This window comes from Syngnathoides biaculeatus, chromosome 11, assembly GCF_019802595.1.
Source record: "Syngnathoides biaculeatus isolate LvHL_M chromosome 11, ASM1980259v1, whole genome shotgun sequence".
In the NCBI taxonomy this organism is placed as follows: Eukaryota; Metazoa; Chordata; class Actinopteri; order Syngnathiformes; family Syngnathidae; genus Syngnathoides; species Syngnathoides biaculeatus.
Window position 1 is genome coordinate 21,156,422 of NC_084650.1, and position 26,888 is coordinate 21,183,309.

At 40.2% G+C, this 26,888-nt stretch overlaps 1 protein-coding gene across 1 annotated transcript in view; it reads right to left on the reverse strand.

Moving 5' to 3' along the window:
- The window catches only part of tenm2a (teneurin transmembrane protein 2a), a 336,697-nt gene that overhangs the window by 120,679 nt on the left and 189,130 nt on the right, over positions 1-26,888 (reverse strand). Inside the window, exons 7-10 of the mRNA XM_061834544.1 lie at positions 21,970-22,011; positions 21,810-21,842; positions 20,292-20,582; positions 5,498-5,539 (exon numbers count right to left, since the gene is read on the reverse strand). Coding sequence (XP_061690528.1) covers positions 5,498-5,539; positions 20,292-20,582; positions 21,810-21,842; positions 21,970-22,011 — 408 coding nt within the window. The remainder of the gene's footprint in view (positions 1-5,497; positions 5,540-20,291; positions 20,583-21,809; positions 21,843-21,969; positions 22,012-26,888) is intronic.

The window sequence follows — 26,888 nt, forward strand, 5'->3', positions numbered from 1 at the left end:
ACAAAGCTTTTACTGTAGCGAGAGGGAGCGATATACCCACTAAATCGTCCCGAGTAGCGTACTGGCAAAAGTTGACACGACCATCAAATGGCAATCCATCACAAAACCGGACAAGATTTGAAAGTCGAAATATCAGCTCTTTAAATTATTATGTGGTGACACTGACACTCAGATACTATCTGATAATTGCTCAGCATTGAGTATTAAGTGTTTCATTTGACAGTTTTCACAATCAGGGGTGAAACACTACAATATGGATTCACTCATCTGGTCTCTTCCCTCCTGTCTGACTGCCTGCGAAAGAAAGTTAAGCTATTAAAGCGAGTATTGAGGGCAGAAGCAATGGTTTGAATAGAAATATTGACAGGCGCGTAACCATTTGTCTTTGCTTTCTTTTCCCCCGCTGTTTTTAAATTAGAATTTATTTCTTTGTTTGGCAGCCATGCTGTGACTGAACGGCAAGGATGACTTCATGGATTTACAGTACATGAGTGAAATGCCACCCACCAACCAAGGATAGTTTGGCCGGACTATATTCCGCTCTGTGCAAAGGACAGTTTGTCTCATATCTGACACACAAAATTGAACCATGCTGAGATGTTGTGATCCAGTCAAGAATTTGACCTGCTGTTTATTCCGTGAAGGACAAGGATAAGGATAAGGATGCCTGCTGACACAAATGAGAATTCCAGTCAATTCAAATAATGTACATTAATAGCCTACTGTATATGTCGGAGATGATGACTTTAGCTCAAATAAACTGTGTGCAGCTTTTCCAGCAAACAAAAAAAAAAAAGCTCAATTTTTTTTGCTGCCCCCCCCTCCACTTTTCTTAGTAGGTGGGACAACAGATTTCAGGGCAAATCTCGAACAAGCAGTCTGGGTGTAAGCATTTGGAGGATTTAGAGGGCAGGCCAACAGCAACGTCTGTACAAGAGGAAACTGTCCAACCGTAACTGAGTCAAAATATAATGTGCCAGCATTTGCAGACATAGATTTCCAAATAGTAAGGTATCACATCCCACACAACAACTTGATGTGTGGTACAGTAAGTGGGGGGATAGGGGGTACTTCAACATGCAGTCCTTTATTTATTTTTTAAATTTTTTTATTTCTTTTATGGGTGAAAAAGGATGAGGATGAAATGGCTAAGACACCAGTTCAAGGAGGATTTAGCATATTTTGTCTAGATATTAGAAATCTGAATGTGTGAGTTCAGAGGCCAGGCAAGAGGGCCTTGCCCACAATGTCTTTTTGTTCACCTCAAATGTGTTTGAAGGGGTGAGGTCAGGGTTTGGACTTTGTCATCACTCATCCAAATATGTTTTGACAAAAACTTAAAACCCCAGATGTTGCTAGGGTGAGACTAAGATTCAAGCAGATCCAGGTGGCCTTACCCCCCCCCCCCTTTTGATTAATGGATTAAGGGTTTGTCCCTAACCTTTGTCCATATTGTAATGTGACGTATCAAACGTTGTCAGACTTCCTGTCAATTTAAAAATCAGGAATCTCACAGCAGCAGCTATCACATGGAGATGCCAAGCCTTGGCTCACCCCACTGTGTGGTGCCCCCACGGCATTAGGCTATATTCAATAACACAGCATGGGCACAGATCGATATGGATTAAAACTCTGTGTGGAGTTACTTATTGACTCCTCCCCTATGCTGTCTGAAGGTGAATGTGTTCAACAATTATCATTGATTGCATAATTTCAACCTATTACAACATAAAGGAAAAGTGGAGTCCAGGTGGTAAATCAGTGTGGACTGAGGGCCATTACGATAAAAATAAAATGAAATAAATAAATAAGAACAACAAAAGTGAAAACCACCACACCACACCCGCTCTATGCCGCCTGTGGGGCAGATATATCAAGCTGCTTAGAATGCTGCATGGTGGGGGAGCTGGAATCGGAGTTGCATTCCACCTGCCGCACCTCGACCGAAACACACACACTTAGTGACGGGCCGGGGGGTATAGGTCTCAATCCCCCTGACAGCGCTGGACTCCCCATCGCGCTCTGCAGGATTTCAAAGATAATCCACACGCTCACAGACAGTCAGTGAATGTTAATCCGAAGCCATCTCTTTAAGTGTACTGTTAAATCTCAATCGTACTCTGAATCATTCCTCCTCCTAATACCTGCCTGCCCCCACCCCTTTATCCATTACTCCTCTTCCTCTGGCTGAGTCCGCTAACATCTTGCCCGCACCATTTCTCCCGTTTTCAACTCTATTCTTTCTCTTCATCCCTGATTTTCGAGGATCCGATAAAACTGCATTTTCACTCTCTCATTTATGATTTCGCTCACGGCTCAGCACACTATCAAATGTGCATCTATCCTCTCATTTTCAAGAAAAAAAAACACGCATCTGTCTGTCATAATTACTCTGCAGGAAAGAGGAAACTGATCAACCAGCCGAGATTCTTTTTTTTGACTGTGCGCTGAATGAGTACCATTTCTTTTTTTTTTTTTTAAATGCACATTTGATTATCTTTTGTAATTGATGACATGGATTTTCGTTTCTTTTTATTTTTACATCAGAACAAAGAGACAGCTGCAGGAACAGTTCCTTCTAAACATGACAAAAAAAAAACCAACCTCTTAATGTGAATTCCAAAAAGTGCATCTCAGTATTTATTCATTCACTTTTTACTTGTACTGTTTGTTCTCAATTATTTCACCATTCTTCACAGGAGCTCGAGCTCTCAGAAGTAACTTACATCCCACTCACAGTTCTTCTTGTGTACATTAGAATGTTTCTTCTTACATTTGTCTTCTGTTGGGTTCTTCTGACACTAACATGCATGTTTTGAGGATGCGGGAGGTTGTCGGAGGACCCGAGAAAACTCACCCGTGTGCACGGGGTGTACTAAGCATTAATCTATGTCAGGTATTCATATCTTATTAAATTATGGTTGTCATTAATTGTTGTCATTTATACTGTTTTTAACATCAGGTTAGGGTTAAGATTGTGTTTTCATTGTTGTTGTTTTAAAATGACTGAAAGAGTTCTAAGAAAAGCGATAATAGTAAACCAATGAAAAAGTAACATTGATTACATAAAGTATACGGAATAAAAATATAAACCCAGAACAACAACAAAAATTAAGCTACAAAAGGTCTGTTTCTCTGAAAAGCTCAGAAAACCCATCAGTATTTGAACTATCCACCATTTGTTGCACGCGGTGTAACACATTTCCTTCCCAGAGTTGATCTGTGGTGGCTTTCATCCATGACAAGCACCTAATTTTGCAGCATGATAATACGCAGCGCTGTGTTGCAATGATCTGTAAACTGTTTCTGTAAACTGGAAACATCCCAGTATATTTATGGCAAAGAATAGTTGGTGGAGCTGTCGCTCATTGAACACGATTGGGACAGTCTGGATCATCACATTCGTTAGGATGTCTCAGTTACTGCCAGTGTCATGTGCGTTTGCACAGCCATTGGAAAGGAGAAGACCACGGTTCCTCAGGCTGCGATCGACAACCTGATCAAGTCTATGTGGAGGAGATTTGTTGTACTGTTTTGGGCAAATGGTGATCACACCGCATATTGAGAATAAAAACCTGGATTTCGTCTGGTTCGCGGAGAGAAACAGCCCATTTTTGTACAGTGTACTGCATCTTTGAGTTCAGCTCATGAAAAATGGGGGCAAAAGCAAATTTGTTTATATTTTTGTTCAGCGTACTAAATATCTAAGGCAGTGGGGTCAAATACTGCTTAGCACTACCTGTGATCATAATGAGGACAGGCAGATGGATGGAGATATTTATACTCTTCACCACACAGTTTTTTTTTTAAATCTGATGTTATTCAACTTTAGGGATCAAGTGATTTATGGTCTACGGAAAAACTTAAAATTTCAGCACTAATAATACAATTGTTACTCGACTTTAATTGTCTGCATTTCTGAAAACAGTCACCGTATTTCAGCTTCTCCCGTACATTAAGCACACCGAGGCTCACACAAAAATTGGAAAATGTATACCATGGAAAAATGATAGGAGTACAACTAAGATGAAAAGGACAAACAAGAAGCTAATTCAACTCAGATAATGAATCACATTGAAAAAACAGACACATATTGCAGTGCTACAGAAAAAAAAAGTTTCATTTTTTTTTTCCCAGAATAAATGCGACTTTTACCTTAGTACACAGAGTTATTCTGCTTGGTTCTTTTTGGGGGGACATGTTATTGATTTCTACGTTTTCAAAGTGACTCAGTTTAGATGAAGTATGGCAGGAACAAGTCAGGAGAGGGGGAACACCACCGGCCTTGTGATTACCTAACGAGTTACAATAAAAGAACAGCTATGGAAGGTGCTGAGTTGTGTTGCTTGAGTTCTTCTCTGCCTGGTGAGCCTTTTGTGTCCTTAATTTAAGACCATTTCTTATGCCTGAATTCAAACAACGGTGTGTTATTTTACACATATTTCGTTCAGAATTTGTTTTAATTAAAAGTAAAATTGGTTGAAAACATCCAAATTTGCACAGTTCTATTTTATATTTTTACATTTGATGTTCATGCTATGATTTCACTGATTTGACACCTAATAGTATTTTTTTTTCCCTTCAAAATGAATACGTATTCTCACTCAAGTAATTATTTGGACAGCTACTCTTTAATTGTACTACCGTAATTTCCGGCCTATTAACCGCGACTTTTTTCACAAGCTTTGAACGCTGCGGCTTATGCGGTGGTACGGCTAATTTGTGCAGTCTTTCTAACGGCCGCAAGGGGCACTCGAGCGGAAAAGGTAAGAGTGAGACCAGTGGCATATATGTGCCGAGGAAGTGACTTTTACCGGTATGCTTTTTTTTTTTTTTTTTTTTTTTTTTTTTAACCAGCCCTGTTAGCGCTGTGTACTGTCTTTGTAAATATCTCATGTTTCAATCATGGCGTTTCAAGTGGGCACTTGCGGCTTTTACACAGCTGTGGCTTATGTATGTACCAAATAGTATTTCCTTTACAAATGTACTGGGTGAGGTTTATAATCCAGTGTGCTCTGTAGGCCAGAAATTACGGTAGTCATTATTCAAAATATGTCAAAGTACTCTTACTTGAGTACACTATTTGACTACTCTACCGAACTCTGATCAGGTGTCAAACAATTATATTACTTGGTTTCCGAAATCCACACAACTTCGCTCAGTTAGGCATCCGTGCAGAATTTGATGGCACAGTGTCGAGAGTGGTGCAGAGATGTGACTTTATAACAATTACAACAATATGAGCAATTAGTATTTGGGAAAAAAAGGCTTTTTTAACAGACAGGAGGACGATGTTAAAAGTCACATTTGCACCTCAGATAAAAGCTATTACACGGTGTGCAAAAGCCTCTATTATGCAGGTATCAAATTTATTGCCATACAAAAGGCGTCAATTACTGAGGCACAACATCACAGGAAACACTACCACATAATAAACATAGATAAAACTGGGGTGGGCTGAGCATTTTAAAGGAGGCTATTAGGAGCCATGACTTACTGATCACATAGTCTCCTAATGGATCATCATTCTCTTCATCATCTAGATAAGATGGGGTAGAAGAATGGAAGGAAAAAAGAAAAAGAAGAGAAGAAACAAAGAAAACATGAGGAATCAGTATGAAGGCAGAAATAATATGAGTAAGAATAATCCAAAATAAATTGCACATGGACAACATAAAGAATGATCAACCAAATGTATTTAAAAGGGATCAACACAAATACTTTCCACGGGAACTTTCTTTCTTTCATGTACGTTTGATAAGATCGAGATCATCCATCCTCTTGCTTTGTCTGGTATCTCTGATAATGACATGAGAGGCCATTAAAGCCCACTAAATTTTCCATTACAGCAACAGCACAGTACCCGGTGAGTTAAAAGTCCGCCGACAATGATAACTCACTGGACTGGGGCCTGTCTTTACCTGATGATTATACTACTTTATACTGCAAAGTAGACAGAATAAAGTAGTGTAATGTTTGACTGCGGTTATCTTAAATAAATGTTCAAACTTGGTCTAACATCAAACAAACTTTTTCCCATCAATGAATGTTCATGTGTCATTTTCCCTTTTTTAAAATCACAATTATATTGACCCAAACTATTCGGTAAACATCCACCTTTGTCATAAGTCAGAAATGTGGCCGGCTGTCAGTGGTATTTTTGCAAGGCATTTAGAAAGCACAATAAAGTCAGAGCGAGACTAGTGAGCACTGAGGGACGTAGAGTAGAGAGTAAAAGTCAGCTCCTTTCTGCTGACTCGATAAATTAGGAGTTCCTAAGTTGCTCTAACATTAACTTTATCGGGGGAGGGGGGTGAACCGGGAGTTACAAGGAAAGGGTTTCAACTCAAACTGCTTTGTGCTAGCCATACGTAACCAAGCCCAATGTCAAGAGCTTGATGGAGTGATGGAGTGAAATGCACCGCCATCGTACTCTGGGCCAGTCTGAACATGCTCTCTGCAATTATTAGTGCTTGTCATTTTGTTGGATGCCAGGAGAATTTTACCTCCCTGACTCGAATTTCCGACTATGAGGATAACTCGGGATAAGGCAAGGCAAGGTATTGTTTTGCAAATGGTATTACTTCAGCTCAGACATTTTGGGAGAAGGGCTTTTTCTGTCCAAGCACTAACTGGGCATCATTGGACAAAGCGAGATACAAGATACTGTATATGGATAAATGCATCATACACTATTGTAATTTGTCTCAGGTTGGAAAAACAATAATTCTCATGCTAAATACATCTGTTTAAATACTGTGTTCACCTGCCATAATGCACAACATCAACTCTGCTGCAAGCTTGCATGTCTGGAAGAAGCAGTCCTGGTCATGCTCCATTAATAGATCTACTTCCATATCTGTTTATGAAAAAAATCAAGTTTGTTGCTGGTCTTGCGTAGGCAAACTATTAGTGAATCAGACCCAAATCAGTTAGGGCGGATACTTTAAATTTGTAAAAAACAGTATTTAAGAAAAATGTATTTCTCCAAATTCTAAAGACCTATATCACCCATAATTTTTTGGGCAATAAAAATCCTTGCCGTAGGCTTATGAATAAATCATTCAAATCAGCACTATTGAACTTGACAGTTCATGGTGAAGCTTGGTCATTTATAGCACCTACGGGAAAAAACAACAACCTGGAAAATCTCTGCAAGCATGCAAATAAGAGCACATATGCATACATATATCGTGTAATTAATATGTTGAGTGCTTATCTTGACTGCAGGAGATATATTGACCCTTCACCTATAGACCGACCTGGACACAGGCATGCTACATGTATGTCCCTCCATTTACCTGAATTCTGGGACCACGTAGGAAAACGTTCCTTAACCATGTGTAGTACGTGGACACATAATGCAGCCCTATGGGGGCACAAACCAGTGCAATCTGTAGGCCGGTCCCAAGCCCGGATAAATGCAGAGGGTTGCGTCAGGAAGGGAATCCGGCGTAAAAACTGTGCCAAACAAATATGAGCGTTCATCTAAAGAATCCCATACCGGATCGGTCGTGGCCCGGGTTAACAACGCCCGCCCCCGGCACTGCTAACCTGCAGGGCGTCGGTGGAAATTCAGCTACTGGGTCGAAGACAAAGAAGAGGAGGAAACCGGATCCAGCGTCAGAAGAAAAAGAGGAATGCACAGAGCCTACAACTGAGTGTAGGGACTTTGAATGTTGGGACTATGACAGGAAAAGCTCAGGAGTTGGTTGACATGATGATTAGGAGAAAGGTCGATATTCTGTGCATCCAAGAGAGCAGGTGGAAAGGTAGTAAGGCTAGAAGTTTGGGAGCAGGGTTTAAATTATTCTACCACGGAGTAGATGGGAAGAGAAATGGAGTAGGGGTTATTTTAAAGGAAGAGCTGGCTAAGAATGTCTTGGAGGTGAAAAGAGTATCAGATCGAGTGATGAGACTAAAATTTGAAATTGAGGGTGTTATGTATAATGTGGTTAGCGGCTATGCACCACAGGTAGGATGTGACCTAGAGTTGAAAGAGAAATTCTGGAAGGAACTAGATGAAGTAGTTCTGAGCATCCCAGACAGCGAGAGAGTTGTGATTGGTGCAGATTGTAATGGACATATTGGTAAAGGAAACAGGGGCGATGAAGAAGTGATGGGTAAGTACGGCATCCAGGAAAGGAACTTTGAAGGCAGATGGTGGTGGACTTTGCAAAAAGGATGGAGATGGCTGTAGTGAACACTTATTTCCAAAGAGAGGGAGGAACATATAGTGACCTACAAGAGCGGCGGGGTAGAACCTCGCAGGTAGATTATATTTTGTGCAGACGATGTAATCTGAAGGAGGTTACTGACTGTAAAGTAGTGGTAGGGGAGAGTGTAGCTCGACAGCATAGGATGGTAGTATGTAGGATGATTCTGGTGGTGGGTAGGAAGATTAAGAAGACCAAGGTAGAGCAGAGAACCAGGTGGTGGAAGCTGAGAAAGGAAGAATGTTGTGCGGCCTTCCGGAAGAGGTGAGACAGGCTCTCGATGGACAACCGAAGCTCCCGGAAGACTGGACGACGACAGCCAAGGTGATCAGAGAGACAGGCAGGAGAGTACTTGGTGTGTCATCTGGTAGGAAAGGGGAGAAGGAGACTTGGTGGTGGAACCCCATAATACAGGGAGTCATACAAGGAAAGAGATTAGCGAAGAAGAAGTGGGATACTGAGAGGACTGAGGAGAGGCGAAAGAGAGTACATCGAGATGTGACGTAGGGCAAAGGTAGAGGTGGCAAAGGCTAAACAAGAGGCATATGAAGACATGTACACCAGGTTGGACACGAAAGAAGGAGAAAAGGATCTCTACAGGTTGGCCAGACAGAGGGATAGAGATGGGAAGGATGTGCAGAAGGTTAGGGTGATTAAGGATAGAGATGGAAATGTGTTGACTGGTGCCGGTAGTGTGCTAAATAGATGGAAAGAATACTTTGAGAAGTTGATGAATGAAGAAAATGAGAGAGAAGGAAGAGTTGAAGAGGCAAGAGTGAAGGACCAGGAAGTGGAAATGATTACTAAGGGGGAAGTCAGAAAGGCATTACAAAGGATGAAAATGGGAAGGCAGCAGTTGGTCCTGATGACATACCGGTAGAGGTATGGAAGCAATTTGGAGAGATGGCTGTGGAGTTTTTGAGCAACTTATTCAACAGAATACTAGCGGGCGAAAAGATGCCTGAAGAATGGAGGAAAAGTGTTCTAGTTCCCATTTTTAAGAAACAAAGGGGATGTTCAGAGCTGTGGGAACTATAGAGGAATAAAGTTGATGAGCCACACAATGAAGTATGGGAAAGAGTAGTGGAGGCTAGACTCAGGACAGAAGTAAGTATCTGCGAGCAACAGTATGGTTTCATGCCTAGAAAGAGTACCACAGATGCATTATTTGCCTTGAGGATGCTCGTGGAAAAGTACAGAGAAGGTCAGAAGGAGCTACATTGTGTCTTTGTGGATCTAGAGAAAGCCTATGACAGAGTACCAAGAGAGGAACTGTGGTACTGCATGCGTAAGTCTGGTGTGGCAGAGAAGTATGTTAAAATAGTACAGGACATGTATGATGGCAGCAGAACAATGGTGAGGTGTGCCTTAGGTGTGACAGAGGAATTTAAGGTGGAGGTGGGACTGCATCAGGGATCAGCTCTGAGCCCCTTCCTGTTTGCAGTGGTAATGGATAGGCTGACAGATGAGGTTGGACTGGAATCCCCTTGGACCATGATGTTCGCAGATGATATTGTCATATGCAGTGAAAGCAGGGAGCATGCAGAGGAACAATTGAAAAGATGGAGACATGCACTGGAAAGGAGAGGAATGAAGATTAGCCGAAGTAAAACAGAATATATGTGCGTGAATGAGAAAAGTAGAGGGGGAAGAGTGAGGCTACGGGAGAAGAGATAGCGAGGGTGGACGACTTCAAATACTTGGGGTCAACAATACAGAGCAATGGAGAGTGTGGTCAGGAAGTGAAGAAACGGGTCCAAGCAGGTTGGAACAGCTGGCGAAAGGTGTCTGTGTGTTATGTGACAGAAGAGTGTCTGCTAGGATGAAGGGCAAAGTTTACAAAACAGTGGTGAGGCCGGCCATGATGTACGGATTAGAGACGGTGGCACTGAAGAAACAACAGGAAGCTGAACTGGAGGTGGCAGAAATGAAGATGTTGAGGTTCTCGCTCGGAGTGACCAGGTTGGATAGGATTAGAAATGAGCTCATTAGAGGGACAGCCAAAGTTGGATGTTTTGGAGACAGGATTTGAGAGAGCAGACTTCTATGGTTTGGACATGTTCAGAGGCGAGAGAGTGAGTATATTGGTGGAAGGGTGCTGAGGATGGAGCTGTCAGGCAAAAGAGCGAGAATAAGCCCAAAGAGAAGGTTTATGGATGTTGTGAGGGAAGACATGAGGGTAGTTGAGGTTAGAGAGGAAGATGCAGAAGATAGGCTAAGATGGCAAAAGATGACACGCTGTGGCGACCCCTAACGGGACAAGCCGAAAGGAAAAGAAGAAGAGTACGTGGACACATACAAACACATGATCAGCCACACATAAGGCACGTGTGTGTATTTGCAAAAGCAAGCTGTCAGTGCCGTTCTTGCACACCATTCATCACAAGGTACTAATTCTGTTAGGCCATTGTTGAGGCTTTGTACCCCGCGTTGTTCTCTAAAAACCCATTCAGACTCTAATTCCGCCAACCTTTCCAACACACAAACATATGCCGACTCACGTTCTGTTAGCCCCGATCACCACACAGACATGCACAGGCAGAGAGACCCTGAGGGGACAGTGTTGAACTTGAGGGACCCCATCAGTCCAACAAAATCGGTGCTGCTTGAATTTGATGGACAGGTAGCACAGTGAACTCTGTTACTGGTGAAATGTGTGGGTACACTACAATTTTCCCCATGCTGTTCACTGCCCATGCTTTAAAAATCCCTTTTACCAAACAAGTTAAGTCCCCACAATAATAAAATAATCATGACTACACATTTGTGGTCCTTTTAGGGACTCTAGCTCAGCAGTAAATTCCATTGCTTGTTCTGTTTCTGTTAATGGGCAAGATGGAGTTTATCTAGCCATCTTTGGCAAAATTCAACATAGTCCTTAGGCGAGTAAATTCAGTCAAGCACAGTACTGTAAATAGCTGTAACACATACAGATAGTGTAAGAGCCTAAATATAATTTCTGTTCTTCAAATATTTTCAGTCAGAATAATTGGTGAAATAATTTCATCTAAGTTTTAATAATGTGATATTGTATATTAATAATTTTTTATTACATATATGTTGCGGATGATGAGTATGTTGCATTCTGTGATATTTAAAATGAGGATTTGAGGTTTGCTACATAGTTGCTACGGTGTGATAATGCAACAAACCGGAAGAGAAAAGAAGGTTGAAAGAGTGACAGTGGAAATATGGACATGGGGGCGAAATGGGTTTTTGATCATCATCATCATTAACATCCATCACCATCCGCAATCATCATCATTTTCTTTATATTTTTGTTCATTGACCTGGATTTTCTGTGCCCATGCGATGTGGAAACACTTTTATTTACTTTATTTTGACAGTTTGAATTCGAGTTAAACAGTTTTCTTTAACCAAACCTACTGCGTCATGGATTACTTTTGTTTCCTCTTTTTTAGTGCAAGTAAAGAAGGAAGGATGCATCTAGAACAGCCTGTTTGGGAAACTACAGACAGACTTCACTGTAGCTAACATACGTGTGGCGTATTTTTAGACTACGGGACAACATGTATGAAACCCAAGAAAGCCCCCATTCTCCCCCCCAAAAAAACCTGTCTCGCTATGCTGGGAAAAAGACAAGTTTAAGCTTGCTTGGAAGAAAATAATAATGGCCAACCAGGTAACTGAGCAAGCGCAGATGGATGCAGGGTTAGACAGAAAGGCCAGACTAAATTTAGCACCACCTTTTCATTCTCTAATTATGAGATTAATTCATCCCGTCACACACGTCACAATGCTGGTATATGATTTATTATCTTGTTGAGCAGATGGAAAGATTGAGCTAGAAAGGGAAGACAGAAAGAAATACTGTTTAAAGGCAGCATGTCAGTGTGATTAGACCGGGCTAGACGAATGTCCATGCAGCCAGAACGGGTGTCATTGTTTGTAAAACCCAGGTAGGAGTAAAACCAAGATTTATAAGGGTCAAGCAACTGGGTGGAATTGAGTGGCAACAGGTATCCCGTCTTTGGACCATCCAATTTAAAATTTGACACAATTGGCTGATGGCAAAATTAAATAAGCAGTTTTTTTTTTGTTTGTTCACAAAAGCCAATTGACACAATTAAAATAGGATGTAAGGATTAGAGATTGGTGTAGAGACTTAAAAAACAAATATCACAGTAAAATAGGAAATGCCAGATAGAACAACAGGACCGTTTTTATTTATTTTAAACACAGTTGCTCCAACAACCAGTGGTAATTAAAAGCGTAGTATCTGCCTGTTTGCTATTCTAATTAGAGGGCAGATATTGTGAACTGTAAATTGCAACCCAAAAGAAGACAGCTGTAAACACTGGCAATACATTTGTAACTTCACAGAGTATGAATACAAGAAAGTATTTTGTTATTATGTATCGAGACCCAGGCACTCCATCCATTCGCCCAGCTAGCTATCTAGCAGTGGTCACGGCTAATAGTAATCAATCCATCACTTTATTATTTACTAGTGATAATTATAGAAATCATAATAAGAATAATAGAACCGATCCAACACAAATAAAAAAAAAACATCTTTTCCAGGAGGGGTCAAAAATGACTGAAATCATGTAAAACTATACTCTCACATAACTGCAATGTACTAATCACATCAAACTAATGTTAGATGGAAGTCAGCACACACCTGCCACTGACTGAACTGCCCCTGATTAATTAATTAATGAACATTAATTAAGACTAAGGGTTCGTGCTAACACGGGCAGGGATTTTGAACAGTTCACAATTCAACCAAGACCTTATCTAGGGGCCCAAAAGCAAAAAAAAAAAAAAAACTGCCGAAATAAAGACATTGTCAACCTCCATGCTTCAATGTTGGTAGGGTGTTCTTTTGGTTATGAGCAACGTAATTCTTAAGAAAATAATGTGTATACTTTAATACCCAATGTTGCTGGCCAAAAAAAAAAAAAAAGTGTACCATGATTATCTGAAATGAAGAAAAAAAAACTAAGCAAATTTGAATGAGTTTAAGTCCATTAGTTTATTCTGGCAGATTTCGGCATCAAGTATCGATTTACTGTATCTAATACACAGTGCATTGCGTAACTTCCGCATTCAGCAATTTTTCCTGGATATTTGTAAAAATATGCTCACGCTGACAGAAAACAATGTTGATTGAATTTCAATCAGGCCTTTTGTTTAATGAAAGAGAAACACAGAGGCATATGGACCCTGGCACACAAACACAAAACAGTGTACTATGGAGCACAGCTGTAAAGTCTGCCCTGGGCTTCAGGTGTAAATCAATGTCAAAGCAAGGCCTTATTTCATCTAATGGATGTTTTAATCATTTTTCCTCATGATCAATGTGGTTTGAATGGGGCTATCATGGACGACTGTGGGAATTTACAAGCTCTCCATTCTCTTGCATGTGTTTCCAGACGGACATTTTATGAGGCAGTGCAGAGAATGACAGTAAATCTCATCCACTAGGTAAAATGAAACCTCCTGATGTTGTGCTTCACACTCATATTTGTTTAATTTCACAATGGTTCTTGCACAAATTGAACTTCTATCAGCTCTGCCAAGTCAAGGAACAAATAACATGGAAAACAACAGAAAAAACAAACATTGATACTCATATTCACATCATTGGACCATTTTGGGGACTTCAAATAACCTAACAAGCATGTCTTTGAATGTGGGAGGAAGATGGGAAACACTAGGTACTAACCCTCACCTAACCTAAAATACCTGAACAGTGATGCAAGGATATATTGTTTGCTAGTAAAATCAACAGCTGGCATTTATGGTTAGCCATCGATAAAAAGTGTAGGGTTAGAAGCTCACAAGCCGCTGCTCCTCCACATTGAGAGAAGCCTGATGAGGTGGCTTGAGCATCTTGTTAGGATGCCCAAAGGAAGCCTTCCTGGTGAGGTGTTCTGGTCAAGTCCCACAGGAAGGAGGCCACTCGGGATGAACGAAGTGGCGAGGGAGAGAGAAGTATCGACTTCCCTGTTTAAGCCACGGCTCCAGAGACCGGAGCTCGGATAAGAGGAAGTGGAAGAAAATGGCTGGATGGCTGGATGGATAATAAGCAGTGAATATCCTCATCAACAGCCTTTACCACTATGAAACACTTCTAAGATAAAAGCTACTCGAAGTTCTTTAAACCACTTTATTCAGCTCTTGCTCTTTACAACAGGTGTACTTATAATATTATGATGCTAATTGTATTGAGACTGGCAAAGGCATACAACACTTGACTGACATCTAATTATCGTTTTCCGGTTCACATTCTACAATTTCTTTTTGACTCGTTATTCTTCACAGATCTCATACTCTTAAACATGCACCCATTCAAAAAGAGTACACGTTGGCAAAATACATAAAATAAATGTATGGTGCAGTATGTCCTAAAGTCTTTCTCAGAAAAAGAAAAAATGCAGCTTGATCCCTCCATAAAAGAAATGATGAAATGGTTCATAAGTAAAACACTGCAGCTGATTATTGAAGAAATTATATAGGACATTGATTTGTTTGTTGTCACATAAAAAAAAAAAAAACAATAAACTAAAACCCTGATGTGAGTGTGTACGATGAAATTGTGGCCATTTGAGACTGTTAGTGCTAGCATTCATCCCACACCAACCCCAAATTAATACTAATACTTTTAAAAAAACATCACAACAATAATACTGCATACATCTCAAAGAAACTGTGACAATATGTGATATGTTTGTAATCTACAGTCATGTGTCCTGCAAACGTAAAGAATGGCAGAAGGCCAAACACAAATACAAATGTACCTGCTATTTGTCATGGTTTCTATTTTGGGACCAAGAGCTACAATAGTGCACACATGCGCATTCACCCACATGAAGACGCCCACCTTGAGGGGGAAGCTAGACCTTTAAACTGACATCTGTCAGTCATGCCAGCATGCCGCATTGACAGTAGCTGGTGAGACACGCAGCGTGAGACAAAAGAAGACAGAGGAAGTAGCTTGAAAGATGAAAAAGGAAGGTGGGGGGAGGGATGTGATGAAGAAGAAGGAAAAGAAAAAGCAAGACTTTGGAAGCTTATTACAGACGCTGTGAGATGTGAGAAGTGCAGCTTGGCGTTTTGGCACATCATCTTTTTGATTTGTTAGCATGTGTTTATGATGTTTCTCTGTCTGCCTCAGTCAATATCTATTATTAGATTCTCAGATCCTCTCCCTGCTATTTTGACACTGTTGCTCCTGCTTCACACTAACTCACATGAGTAAGATTCATACCCACACGTACCTGTAAACAGAAAAAAAAAAGAAACACACACACACACTCAGCCATATTATTTTAGGCTGGGGGAATCAAATCATACTTCTGGGGCCTTTGAGGTGCCATCACTGTCAGATGTTATGTTTGGACCAAGATGCGGAGCAGAGGTGGGGTGTTTCTCATTTCTCAAAGCGACTAAGTAGCTTAGCAAGTGGCTTTATCAGACATGCTCACGCACACACCGCTCACTTTTATCTGGCTTCCTCTCTGCCTCTGATCTCTCAAGCACTCTCACACTCAAGCCCAAAGCAAGGAATCACTGGACCTGAGTACTCGAAATGTCTAAAAATGGAGGCTCCCCCTACACCCCACAATCAGACACCCGTGCTACATTATAAATGTGATGTTTTTTTTTTTTCAACAGTATCATTTTCCAAGCAAGAATTTATTTTAGGAAACATCAAAATATTTTAAATGTTACCTACAGTAATTATACTTCCCTTTAGGAGTACTTAAACTGATGTTTTACATTTTCCCCCTCAGGGTCAATGTCACAATGATTTTCGGACTATATTCCCTCACATGGTTTTTGCTCTGCTGACAAATTTGCACATCATGCCAGTAAAATGAAAATTCTTTAATAAAAAGCAATCATTTTAATACATAATGAACATATACTATTTCCTCTATCTGTGGCAGGCTAAAAATGCAGCAGGGCGCAAATGCTGCCTTACCCAGTCTTTCATGCCATTACAAGGGTCGCCAATCCTCTTTGCTGATTTGGCAGATCGGTCCGTGACAAGCTGAGCGAAGTTTACCACTTTGTAAACAACTACATGGGCAAATAATCCAACAGTTTAAAAACGTTTATTAATGTACAATTGTAAGGAATTTAGGTATTTCATCTCATACGGCTCATACTATCATCAAAAGATTCAGAGAATCGAGAGAAATATCAGTATGTAACCGGCAAAGCCGAAAACCAACGCTGAATACCCATCATCTTCGATACCTCAGGCGGCACTGCGTTAAAAACTGGCCCAATTATTTCTAGGATATTGCTTCAGTTCAAAAAATCACTGTCAGTTTAAACAGTTTGCTGCTACATCTACAGATGCAAGTTAAAACTCTAACATGCAAAGCGAAAGCCATCAACATTTTCCAGAAATGTCATCTGCTTTGCTGGGCCCGAGCTCGTCTTAGATAGACTGACGCAAATCGGAACAGTGTACTGTGGTTTGACGAGTCCATATTTCAATTTTTTTCTGGAAATCACGGGCGTGGTATCCTCTGAGACAAAGAATAAAGGTACCATCCAGAATGTTATCAGCACAAAGGTCAAAAGCCTGCATCTGTAATGGTATAGCGGTATGTTAATGCTAATGGAATGGGTAACTTGCCCATCTGTGAAGGTACAGTATTTTAATGCTGAAAGGTACATATAGGTTTTTGGAGCAACATGCTGCCATCCAAGCAATTGCTTATCTCAGACAATACCAAACCACCTTCTGCACATGTTACAACAGTATACTTTGTTGTAAAAGTGTATGAGCACTTGACTGTCCTGCCAGGAGATTTTACTGTCATTTTGTAAACTTGCACCAGAGAAAACACAGCTTTGTGGTTAACTTGCTATTAGTGATACGAAAGTAATGGATTGACTTTTTAAGACACGTGGCAGGTGAGATGAGTATCAACATTACCACGAGCCAACTCTGCACTGCGTATTTCATGACGGATAATTTTGTAAACTTCCACCAGAGACAACATGACTTCGAGGGTAGCTTGATACAAGGGAATAGGGAAGCGCCGACTGTCTAACTACAAAGTACCTGGGTTTCCTCCTACCGTCCTGCTGTTGTCAGGAGCCGGGTTAGGCTGTGACATTATGTTACCAACAAAGAGGTTAAATTGAATCGTGGGATGATTTTTATGATCACAGTCCTCAATAACTATTCAGGTTTTAAGTTGAGCCACGTAATATAATTTTACATTATATAAGCAGTATGTCTGACTCCTGTTGACGCATCCATTCGACACACTCAAGAGTGTCTGAGAGCTGGCCCTTATTATTTGAATTTTGAAACCTCATTTTATACACCTGGTGATTTGTTTTATTCATTCCAATTTTCCAGGCTTGTTAACATTACCGTTACAGTGGTGTGTCAAATTTACATGCCACATTTTAGACCAGCTTAGTTCTACTTTAACTGTATTTTAAGTTCCATAATGCTAATTAAGAGTTGTTAAAAGGAAAGGAGGTCACTGATGGTATAATGGTGCACACACCTGACATTGGTGAGCGCATCTTGGGATCAACTCCCACTTAGTGATGGTATCGATCTCTGCCCTGGGACTGTCTGGTGACCTGTTCAGGGTGTACTTTTTCTTTTGCCTGATGTTAGCTAGGATAGGCTCCAGCGCTCCCGCTATCCTTATGAGGATAAACGGTTTGGACAATGGATGGATGGATGGACAGTCGGATGGATAAAAGGAAAGGTGATATTAGGCAGTGGTAAAAATGCCCTTGTCATAGGTTGTTTCTTTTTTGTTTTTTCATGTATTAGCATTTCTTTTTTTTTGGGGGGGGGTGTCAATATATACTCGAAACCCAAATCACTTATTGTTTGCGATGGTTATCAATTTTTTTTGTAATTATACACAACTTTATTTATGTATTGAAATTATTTTACAAAGCCCAGGAGTCCACGAATAGTTATTACGCAGTTACAGTGAATATGAATTCATTATGGTTGATATATGATCTGCTCTCCCACATTGTGTGATTTGACTGTTGTGTGTGCATGAGAATGAGTGCATATATAATTTTTTTCACTCCAATAGTATTAAGCTATGTTATTTAATCTTCGATTATTGAAAACTTCATTGATTCAGAACTAGTTACATCTGCATCGTAAGTATCTAAGAATCAATTTATTCCTCCAATCCCTACGTTTGAAGTACTGTACAAGAAAAAAAAATCATAACTATAAGACACACATCTTACAGCCTACAGATGATAATCATAATTTACTGCCACATTAAAACCTTATTTTAAAAGTCTCAAAAGGGTTAGACAGAGAGAGCGTGGGCAGCCTCTAAAGCAGATATTGTGGTTTGGAGATTAGTTTGGTAATTAACCACAAACCAATTATCAGACATTGGGATGAGAGGTGTATCTCAGGTAAGGTATTTCATGATGCATTTAATGGATGGTGAGCAGTTTTATCAGTTGACACAACTCTCATATTTGGAGGTCCTGCAGTCAGAGAGAGGTTTAAGCACATCTATCCAGCCATCTTATGAATATGTAATTAATTGGGCCGTTATTTGTTTCTTCTATCCACTTTTCATTAACCTCTATTGACAGATCTGACAATCTCATGTGACATGGATTCAGGATTAACAAGGAAATTGGATCTTTGCAATAAACCAAGTTGCTGGAAGAAGATGATACCCTCAGGAGAAACTCGGGCTTACTTCAAAAACCATTCAATTTTAGTTTTCTTCTAAAAATACTAAATTACGTTTTGGCTCACTAAAATGTGAGTGGGGAGCGCTCAGCAATTCTGAGGGTGAAGAAGAAGGGCGTAATGCAACAGAAATACATTGAAGAAACAAATCAAATCCATTTTCATATTTATAGACTGTCCTTATGAGATGCAGCGTTAAGATACACAAAGCTGACAAACTGTGTTTCAATATTCCCTCAAATCTCTAGTACTCAAAAACAGAAGCATATCTATCACCTCAACCCTCATGCTTGAAATCCCACAAATGCCAACCCATAGACTGATATCAAATTTAAAAGTGATGTCAATGCAATACAAAACACAATAATTAGTTATTGGAGTGCCACAGATCGGAGGTTGACAGGTAGGGCTGCAACATTTGCATACCTGTAGCTTTTCATTACCTGTTACGGTATGTTATGTTTGCCAAATCATACCATGTAGTAACATGATGCCAGTCCACAAAAAAAAAAAAAAACATTTTATGTTGCAGTACTGGCACACCTCTGATATTCAGTGAGAAAAGAGCAGGTTTGAAAAAAAATAAATAAATAAGTAATTAAACTATATGCTTCACAATTTTATGTACAGTAATGTACAAATGCTTAAGGCTACACCGAGCCTTATTTTACATCCCCCCAGCAGTCATCAGCATAGACTCTGCTTGCAAAATTGGGCAAAATCTGTTAAAAATTTAAACCTTTTGAAGTGTGCGATAGAAGAGTATATTCCATTTTACAGATTGATGCTCGCTTTTTTTTTTAAATATGTGGCAATATATGAGGATGACTAATTTAGGGCAGGGACTTCAAACGATGTTAAAGAATGCGGATCCTGCCAACATCGGGATCTGAGCAGGTACGGTGGATTTAAAACCTTTTTCTAATGATATTACCCTAGGCTATAGAAAGTGTACAAATTCAGTCAGTTAATCTTGCTTAAATGTAATATACATGGAGAAAAAAATGTTAGTAATGCATTTTCTCAATGTCACTGTTGTATACAATATTTTATCATCATCATTCTGATATTTTCAGAGGTTGAATTTCGGCATACCTAGAGATGTAAATAAATGTGGGTGACGACTGATTGCAGGTGTGTGACAATCACATTATCTGATATTTTCAGAGGTTGAAGCAGCCATTAGTAGAGAATGCCAACTACATTTTGGTGGCGATTGATTGCAGTTTTGAGACATCAATCGATGTTGAGCTTCACTATGAGGTGAGCATCAGAGGAAAAGTTGAGTCGCCATCATGTCACCAATTACAGTCCAGGCGAAAGAAAAAGGGGTCTAAATATTCTCTGATCAGTTTCTCGTATGATCCCTCCAGAAGTCCTACCTGATTCGTCGTCAGACTTGTCATTCTCAGAGTCGGTGAGGGTCAGGGCAGAGTTTTCATGACTTGACACTCCGGAGCTGCGACGGGACTTTACCCTTCCTCCTCCGGCCCAAAGCTGGATGGCTCTGTCCGGTGACAGGGGGCCGTCTGGATCAGAGTCTGCATCAGAGCCGGCGCTGAGGGAATAACCCCTTTGGAGGAGCCCCAGTTCAGAACAGTATGGGACAGTGGCGGGATGAGGAGCAGGTGTTTGATCGCATACTCCCAGTTCAGCCAGGGTAAAGTTCCCCCCTGCGAGGGAGACACAGCAGTTACACAGGTGGAATGAAGGGCTGAGGTGGGTAGCAGCAGTAAAAGTGTTAAATGGTGCGATTCACACGAGCACTTACACAAACCAACACGCCAACCCAGCATACAAATCTACGATCACACATAGAGGCAAACTAATTATACAACTATGGAGGCTATTGCTATTTTTATTTTTTATTGCTATTGCTTGAGTGCTATTGCACTCGGGTGAGATGAGTTGACACAGTATGAATCAGTCACAAACTACAAAGCTGCTGGAAGGGATGCTGTGTGTGTTGTTCTTTATGCTTATTGTGAACATCTTGGAAAAAAAGTGTTGGTCTCTGACTTTATGGGTCCTCATTTGCACTCAAAAGATGTGTGTTGCTCAAAGTGTTGGTGTCACGGTAATGGTGTTTTAATGCTGTCTCCTGGTCAAAATTGTTTTACCTAGTAATCTCTGCATGCAGGATTGGAAGGTTAATTGAATAAAATGCCATCTACAGTAGTACCAGCTATGTTGCCTAGTACTGTACCAACTGATCCCCCGCCCTATTCAAGACAAACTGAAATTGCTTATCTAAAATAAATATATAAAATTATCCAAATTAAAGCACATCAAAGGAGATCAATAGCAAAGTACTGCAGCCCAATTAAATCCAAACTGAAGAAAAAGCAATTAAGAGAAAAGGCATGCTCAACCAATTTATTCTCTATACTAATTAACAGAGTATTGTGGATGCAATCTCTCACCATCAGCTGTTGGGATAGAGGGATCAGAGGGATAAACTGTTGTGTTTCATTTCATTAGCAGTTTGTGAGGAAGGCGAAAGAAAGACAAGTTTGGATGAGACCGGCAAAAAGGAGCTGTCATGGTGGTGGCATACGATGTGAATGAGTGCACTGAAAATCACGCAGCTGCGTGACTCGGTCAACTGTGACTCATCAGGAGCAATCAGAAAGAGAAGACTTAAAGTGATGAAATTCATCTGCTTGATCTCCCCGTCTGCTCTTTAAAGGCTTGGCGGAAAAAAAAAGAAAAAAAAACTTCGGAAGTGAGCAGACGCATGGAGTCGGGGACTCTCAGAAAACTTGGGAGTAGTAAAATGAATTCATTTCTACACACAGCCACAACAAACAATTTTCTCTATATACCTAGCTAAAGTTTGCCAAGCTTCTAACCAACTACAGTACACAACCAAATAATGCAATACATCATATAAATATTACCAGTTGCCTTCTTCTTCGGTTGTCTTCCGCCCACTTAAAAAAAAAAAAAAAAACACACACACACAAAGAGATTTCGCTATTTAATAGCGCTAAGAACTAACTTCTATTACACTTCTATTCACGAATCACATGGCCTACATCCTTGTTGTTGTAAACATACCTGAGATGAAGTATCGAAGGATGGGAGAAAACTCCAGGAGGCCTGAGAGAGTAAAGCAAACGAAGAAGCCTGCATAAGGGATGTAACATTCTAACTCAAATAATTATTATACTAACAATTATTTTTGAAAAACCCAGCCATAACAAAAGTAGCTGTGACAATCCAAGAAGATATTTTCTCTCTACTTCAGAGAGAATTTTTCCACACATCTACTGCTCCAATGCATCACACAGCCTGTCAATCCACACAATTAACATCCCATGAGCAGTGATTACAGATGAAACATCCAATCACTTTGTAATCCCATGAGTGGATAGCCTAGTCCCGTGCTAGAGCAATCTACATGAAGCCAAAGAAAGATAGATTGGTGCAATAGTCTGGAGCAGACACGAAAATCTATCTCAGTTAGTTCATAACTAGAAACCCAATAACATGTTTGTTACTTGATATGATGACAAATGTGGAGAGGCAATGTTGTGCCACATTTTAATCAGATCAATGTCCTTCTCATTCAAAGCGATTCAATATATTGTGTATAGTATTGTTCTGCGCCAATGGTCTGGGACATGAGCCACACCTGTACAAACAAAATCCATCTAAAGAAAGATTTACAGTGTATTAAAATGATGGCAATGCAGGGATGTTCGGTAGTCCAAGTATTACGAACACCTTTATGTATGAACAACAACCTCAAAATGAAAAACTGTAAAATAGTTGGTGTGCCTTGGGCGTCCATCAAACTGACCATTTATCTTCTGTAAAGGGAGATTGTTTCAAATCGCCAGAGGCATCAAACTGGGGTGGAATGGGACAACTGTCCCACGGGGCACCCTGGCTGTCCTTCAGCGGGGTTACTCATTGACAAGGAAAACTATGTACAACCATTTTTTTTTTCTTTTTTCTTTGGGAAGGTTGGGGGAGTGACTCCTCCATGAAGGTACTTTATGAGGGTCCAGAAATTGGTGTTTTATTCATAAATGATTGTGCAAGTGGATAGAATGTGGTAAGTGAGCATATTGCTGCAGAGTATACACTTTCTTGGGGAGGGCGTGTGTGTGTGTGTGTGTGTGTGTGTAATTGTCTTTGTAGTGGTACTGAGCTTTGTATGCATTGTGCATTCAAAAGCAGTGTTTTAATGCACTTACAGACAGAGTAAATCAGCGCTAACCTACAGGGGTAAATGTAAGAATTATAGGAGGAAATTGAATTATTAAACCATGTTTAAACAAAGGGAAGACCTTGAAAGACAAAAGGATTATAAAGCATGACTGATTAGTAGGAGAGCAGTGAAAAGGGCAGACTAGGAACATGAAATAAATACAATTGCATATAAATGTTTTTTTTTTTTTCATATGTTTTGACAAAGAATGTGGGCTGTTGTGTGACTCTAAAAAGTTAACACATCTCATCTTTTGGGGTTCACGCTTCACATGCTATATCTCAGAAAAATAAGTTACACAAGGGGGCCTGCATGTATCCGGTTGATACTATGCTCTAGTTTGCAGTCATCCATCACATTACATGCAGCTCCCCTGATAAAAGTCATTATGGAAGTGTGTGTTTGCCAATGTGTGTAATTTTCTGTGTTTGTATGAGTGTGTATACATGTACATAACTGTTAGTGAGGAGACACTTTTGTGGGATGGCCTGTCATTAAAAACAATTTGTGATTGTTAGCTTTGGCGCCAGTGCCATTTTATAGCAAATTTGTTTTTTTTTTTCTTGATTTGCTAAAGTACGGGATTGATTTGGATCCTCGAAGAGGATTGAAATCAGAAAATAAATGGCATTAGTCATAAAAGGTGCTTCAATAACCTAGCTGAGACTAGCTGAAAATGGTTTTAATAATGGAAGATGTACTTTTTATTATTATTTCTCAGAATAGGCCAGGTTTTGAGGTTATTAGCAGACATTTTCATTTGTAGTCAACTGGCAAATTTTATCTACAATTTGCACCCCTGAAGAAACTTTTTTCACAATTGTCTTGCAAATGGCAAGAAATAATTGAGCACTTACCTGAGGAGATGTAGACTAAAAAAATCCAAGATAATGTGAAGAAAACCTTCACTCATCATACAGTTCCATGTACACTGATCCTGGCAATTTCCAATTTAAAAACAGTGTATATCACATGTTGTCATATAGATAAAAAATAAAGTGGAACTTCATTTTTCCAATATGGGTGGGTGGCCGTCCATCCATCCATTTTCTGAGCCGCTTGTTTGCACTCACAATCACACCTAAAGGGCAATTTAGAGTCTCCAATTAGTGCATGTTTTTTGAGCTGTAGGAGGAAACCGGAGTGCCCGTTGAAAATTCACATAAGCACGGGGAGAACACACAAACTTCACACAGGTGGGGTCGAGATTTGAACCCCGGACCACAAATCATTGAGACCAATGCTCCACAATCATTGAGACCACTGTGCCACTTTTTTGGTGTTTTCTACTTTTTTCATGCATTAAATCCCCCAAAACAGTACAAAGTTGTTGTAAATATTAAAAAAAGTTTGAAAATGTGAGAAAACATATATTTTATCCAAACATATCACCCCAATCCCCCTAATGGTGACACTGTTCTACTTGTGACGCAAGGCAAGGTTGCTTTCATGAGCCATGAGGAATTAGTGTGCCTCCTATTTCCAAATAGGAAATAAAAAACAAGGCTTGACAAAAAAAAAGTTACTGTATGAAAAATTGCATCTTCCAGACTCCACTGACTCATGTGACGTACAACTCTTGAAGTCAAGTGTGCATTCACTGTGCAGAAATCTATATGACTATAGTTAGACCGTCTGCCATTATGGCTGCCATGTTAATATAATCCCAGTAAATGTTTACACAAGCAACATAGCCACCATATGTCAGTGAACTGCTTTTTATGCAATGTCACCACATTCAACACGGCCACCATGTAGGCAATGCAATATCTATCGGCTGACTCTCGCCATATTGTACAGTATGTCTGTGAAGAAGAAAACCGCGTGCCCCAGTCCCTGCCTATAATGTGCCACAGCACCAGTAGACAGGAGCCATTTCTGGGACTAACTGAGTGCCAGTTTAAGTGACAGCTGGAAACTACTGTCTTTTTGGACAAATTTATTGTCCAGACAGTATGTGACTTTAAAGCTCAAGTGTCGTCAAACAGATGATTTTTGGTATATTAATGGAAAAACTCACAGCCAATATGGTCCCATATGTTTTTTCACCACAAAACATGATTTTGACTTATACAGCTTTTGTAACTCCCACCATGAAAATCCTCTCAGGAATTTGTTGTTAAGAAGAAGCAGGAAGTGACGTAAAGGACAGGCGCCCCCTCGTGGACTCATTTGTTTCCATGAGTTTTACCTCCGCGAAGGTAGCTCGTTGTTCCTACGTGTTAGCCAAAATGCTGGCTCATTGCATTGCTGGACATTGCTTGAACACTCGGGAGAATGGAATTATCCTTCATAAGTTTGAAAGAGACCCTGTTCGTTGTGAAAAATGGATTGCACAGGTGCAAAGGACGAGAGCTTCGTGGGTTCCAAATAACAGGTAGGTGTGTATACAGCTACTAAAAAAAAAAAATAGCTTGGGGCGGACCACGTAATCGGTCTCTCTCATAATGTAACAAAAGATCCACGTAGGAAATGTGTCGATGTGCGTGTCGCCCAGCCAACAATGTCTCACTCAGCCTGCAACATAGCTCAGCTCCACCCCCTCCTTATAAGGCACACCGGCTGAGGCGCCACGTTCGGCGGGATGGGATGCGGTTTGGCCGTGATGGCATATCATCTGAATATGGCTCGAAACAATAGTGTAATATTGCCCTGAGGGCTCGAAACAATAGTGTAATATTGCTCGGGTAACTTCACTTGGTTGTGTGGTGGTGTCCTTTTCGAAAAGAGTTTCCGTGTCAGAAGGGGCGTTGGAAAAATGCGAATATCTCTGTTGTTCGGCTTCCATAGTAGCAGGCGCTGCGCGTTTTCAACAGCGGAAGTGATGATGACGTCAAGGACAGATGACGCGACTAATAAGGCGACCACTTGGATGTCGAGGGACACTCAATTGCGCAACTTTGTGCATGGATGACGCGCTCTCCGCTCACTTTTTTTTTTTTCGTATAGACATTGAAGTGAATGCTGTTATATGTATTTTTCATTACAATATCTATTTTAGAATGTTTATAAGGATGTCACCCGCACTTTAACTCAAGGTCATCTAAAAAGTGGTTCCACTGTGCAGGTACATTTTGTCTGTAGACGTTGGAAAATATTTGCAAGTCTTAGTTCAAACTATCATGTCATCAGCTTGTTTTTATCATAGTTATCACTGCTTACACAAGAAGCCTCCCTCCATTTTGTCGTCGTCATTCTTTTGTGGTCATGTGACATTCAACATAACCTACAATAAGATTCGGGTGAAACAGAACAGTGCAAAAATGTTTTCTTTGGGTGGCGGAATATTTATCATGCATGACATTCACTTAGTCCAACTATGGGTTATTTTATCATGATGATTCCATTCACAGGTTACATGATAAATAAGGTCACTCAAATGCCAAAACTAAATAAACAATTATCTGAGTGCGTGCTTGTTTTAAACATACTGTAATTCTTTGGGGGAATTGAGGTAACGGTCTTTCATCCAAAGGAGGACAAATGCAACTGAATGCATCTGCTTTTAATGCATTTGACCCTTTGCTTGCATGTTGATATTGTCCATTAGAGCTCTTGATGAATCCAGTCACTCATAGCTCTGTACTCAATAAGACTGGCAATAGCACTAACACACACACACTACTGTACTGTCCACACATCTTGTGAACATTATTCAGCCTTCATCACCGAGTGGTCTGTCTCAAGCAAATGTTTATGTAAATTACGGCTTCTAAAGTGGATCCAATCTTTGTTCCCACCATCATAGAATTGGGAAAAA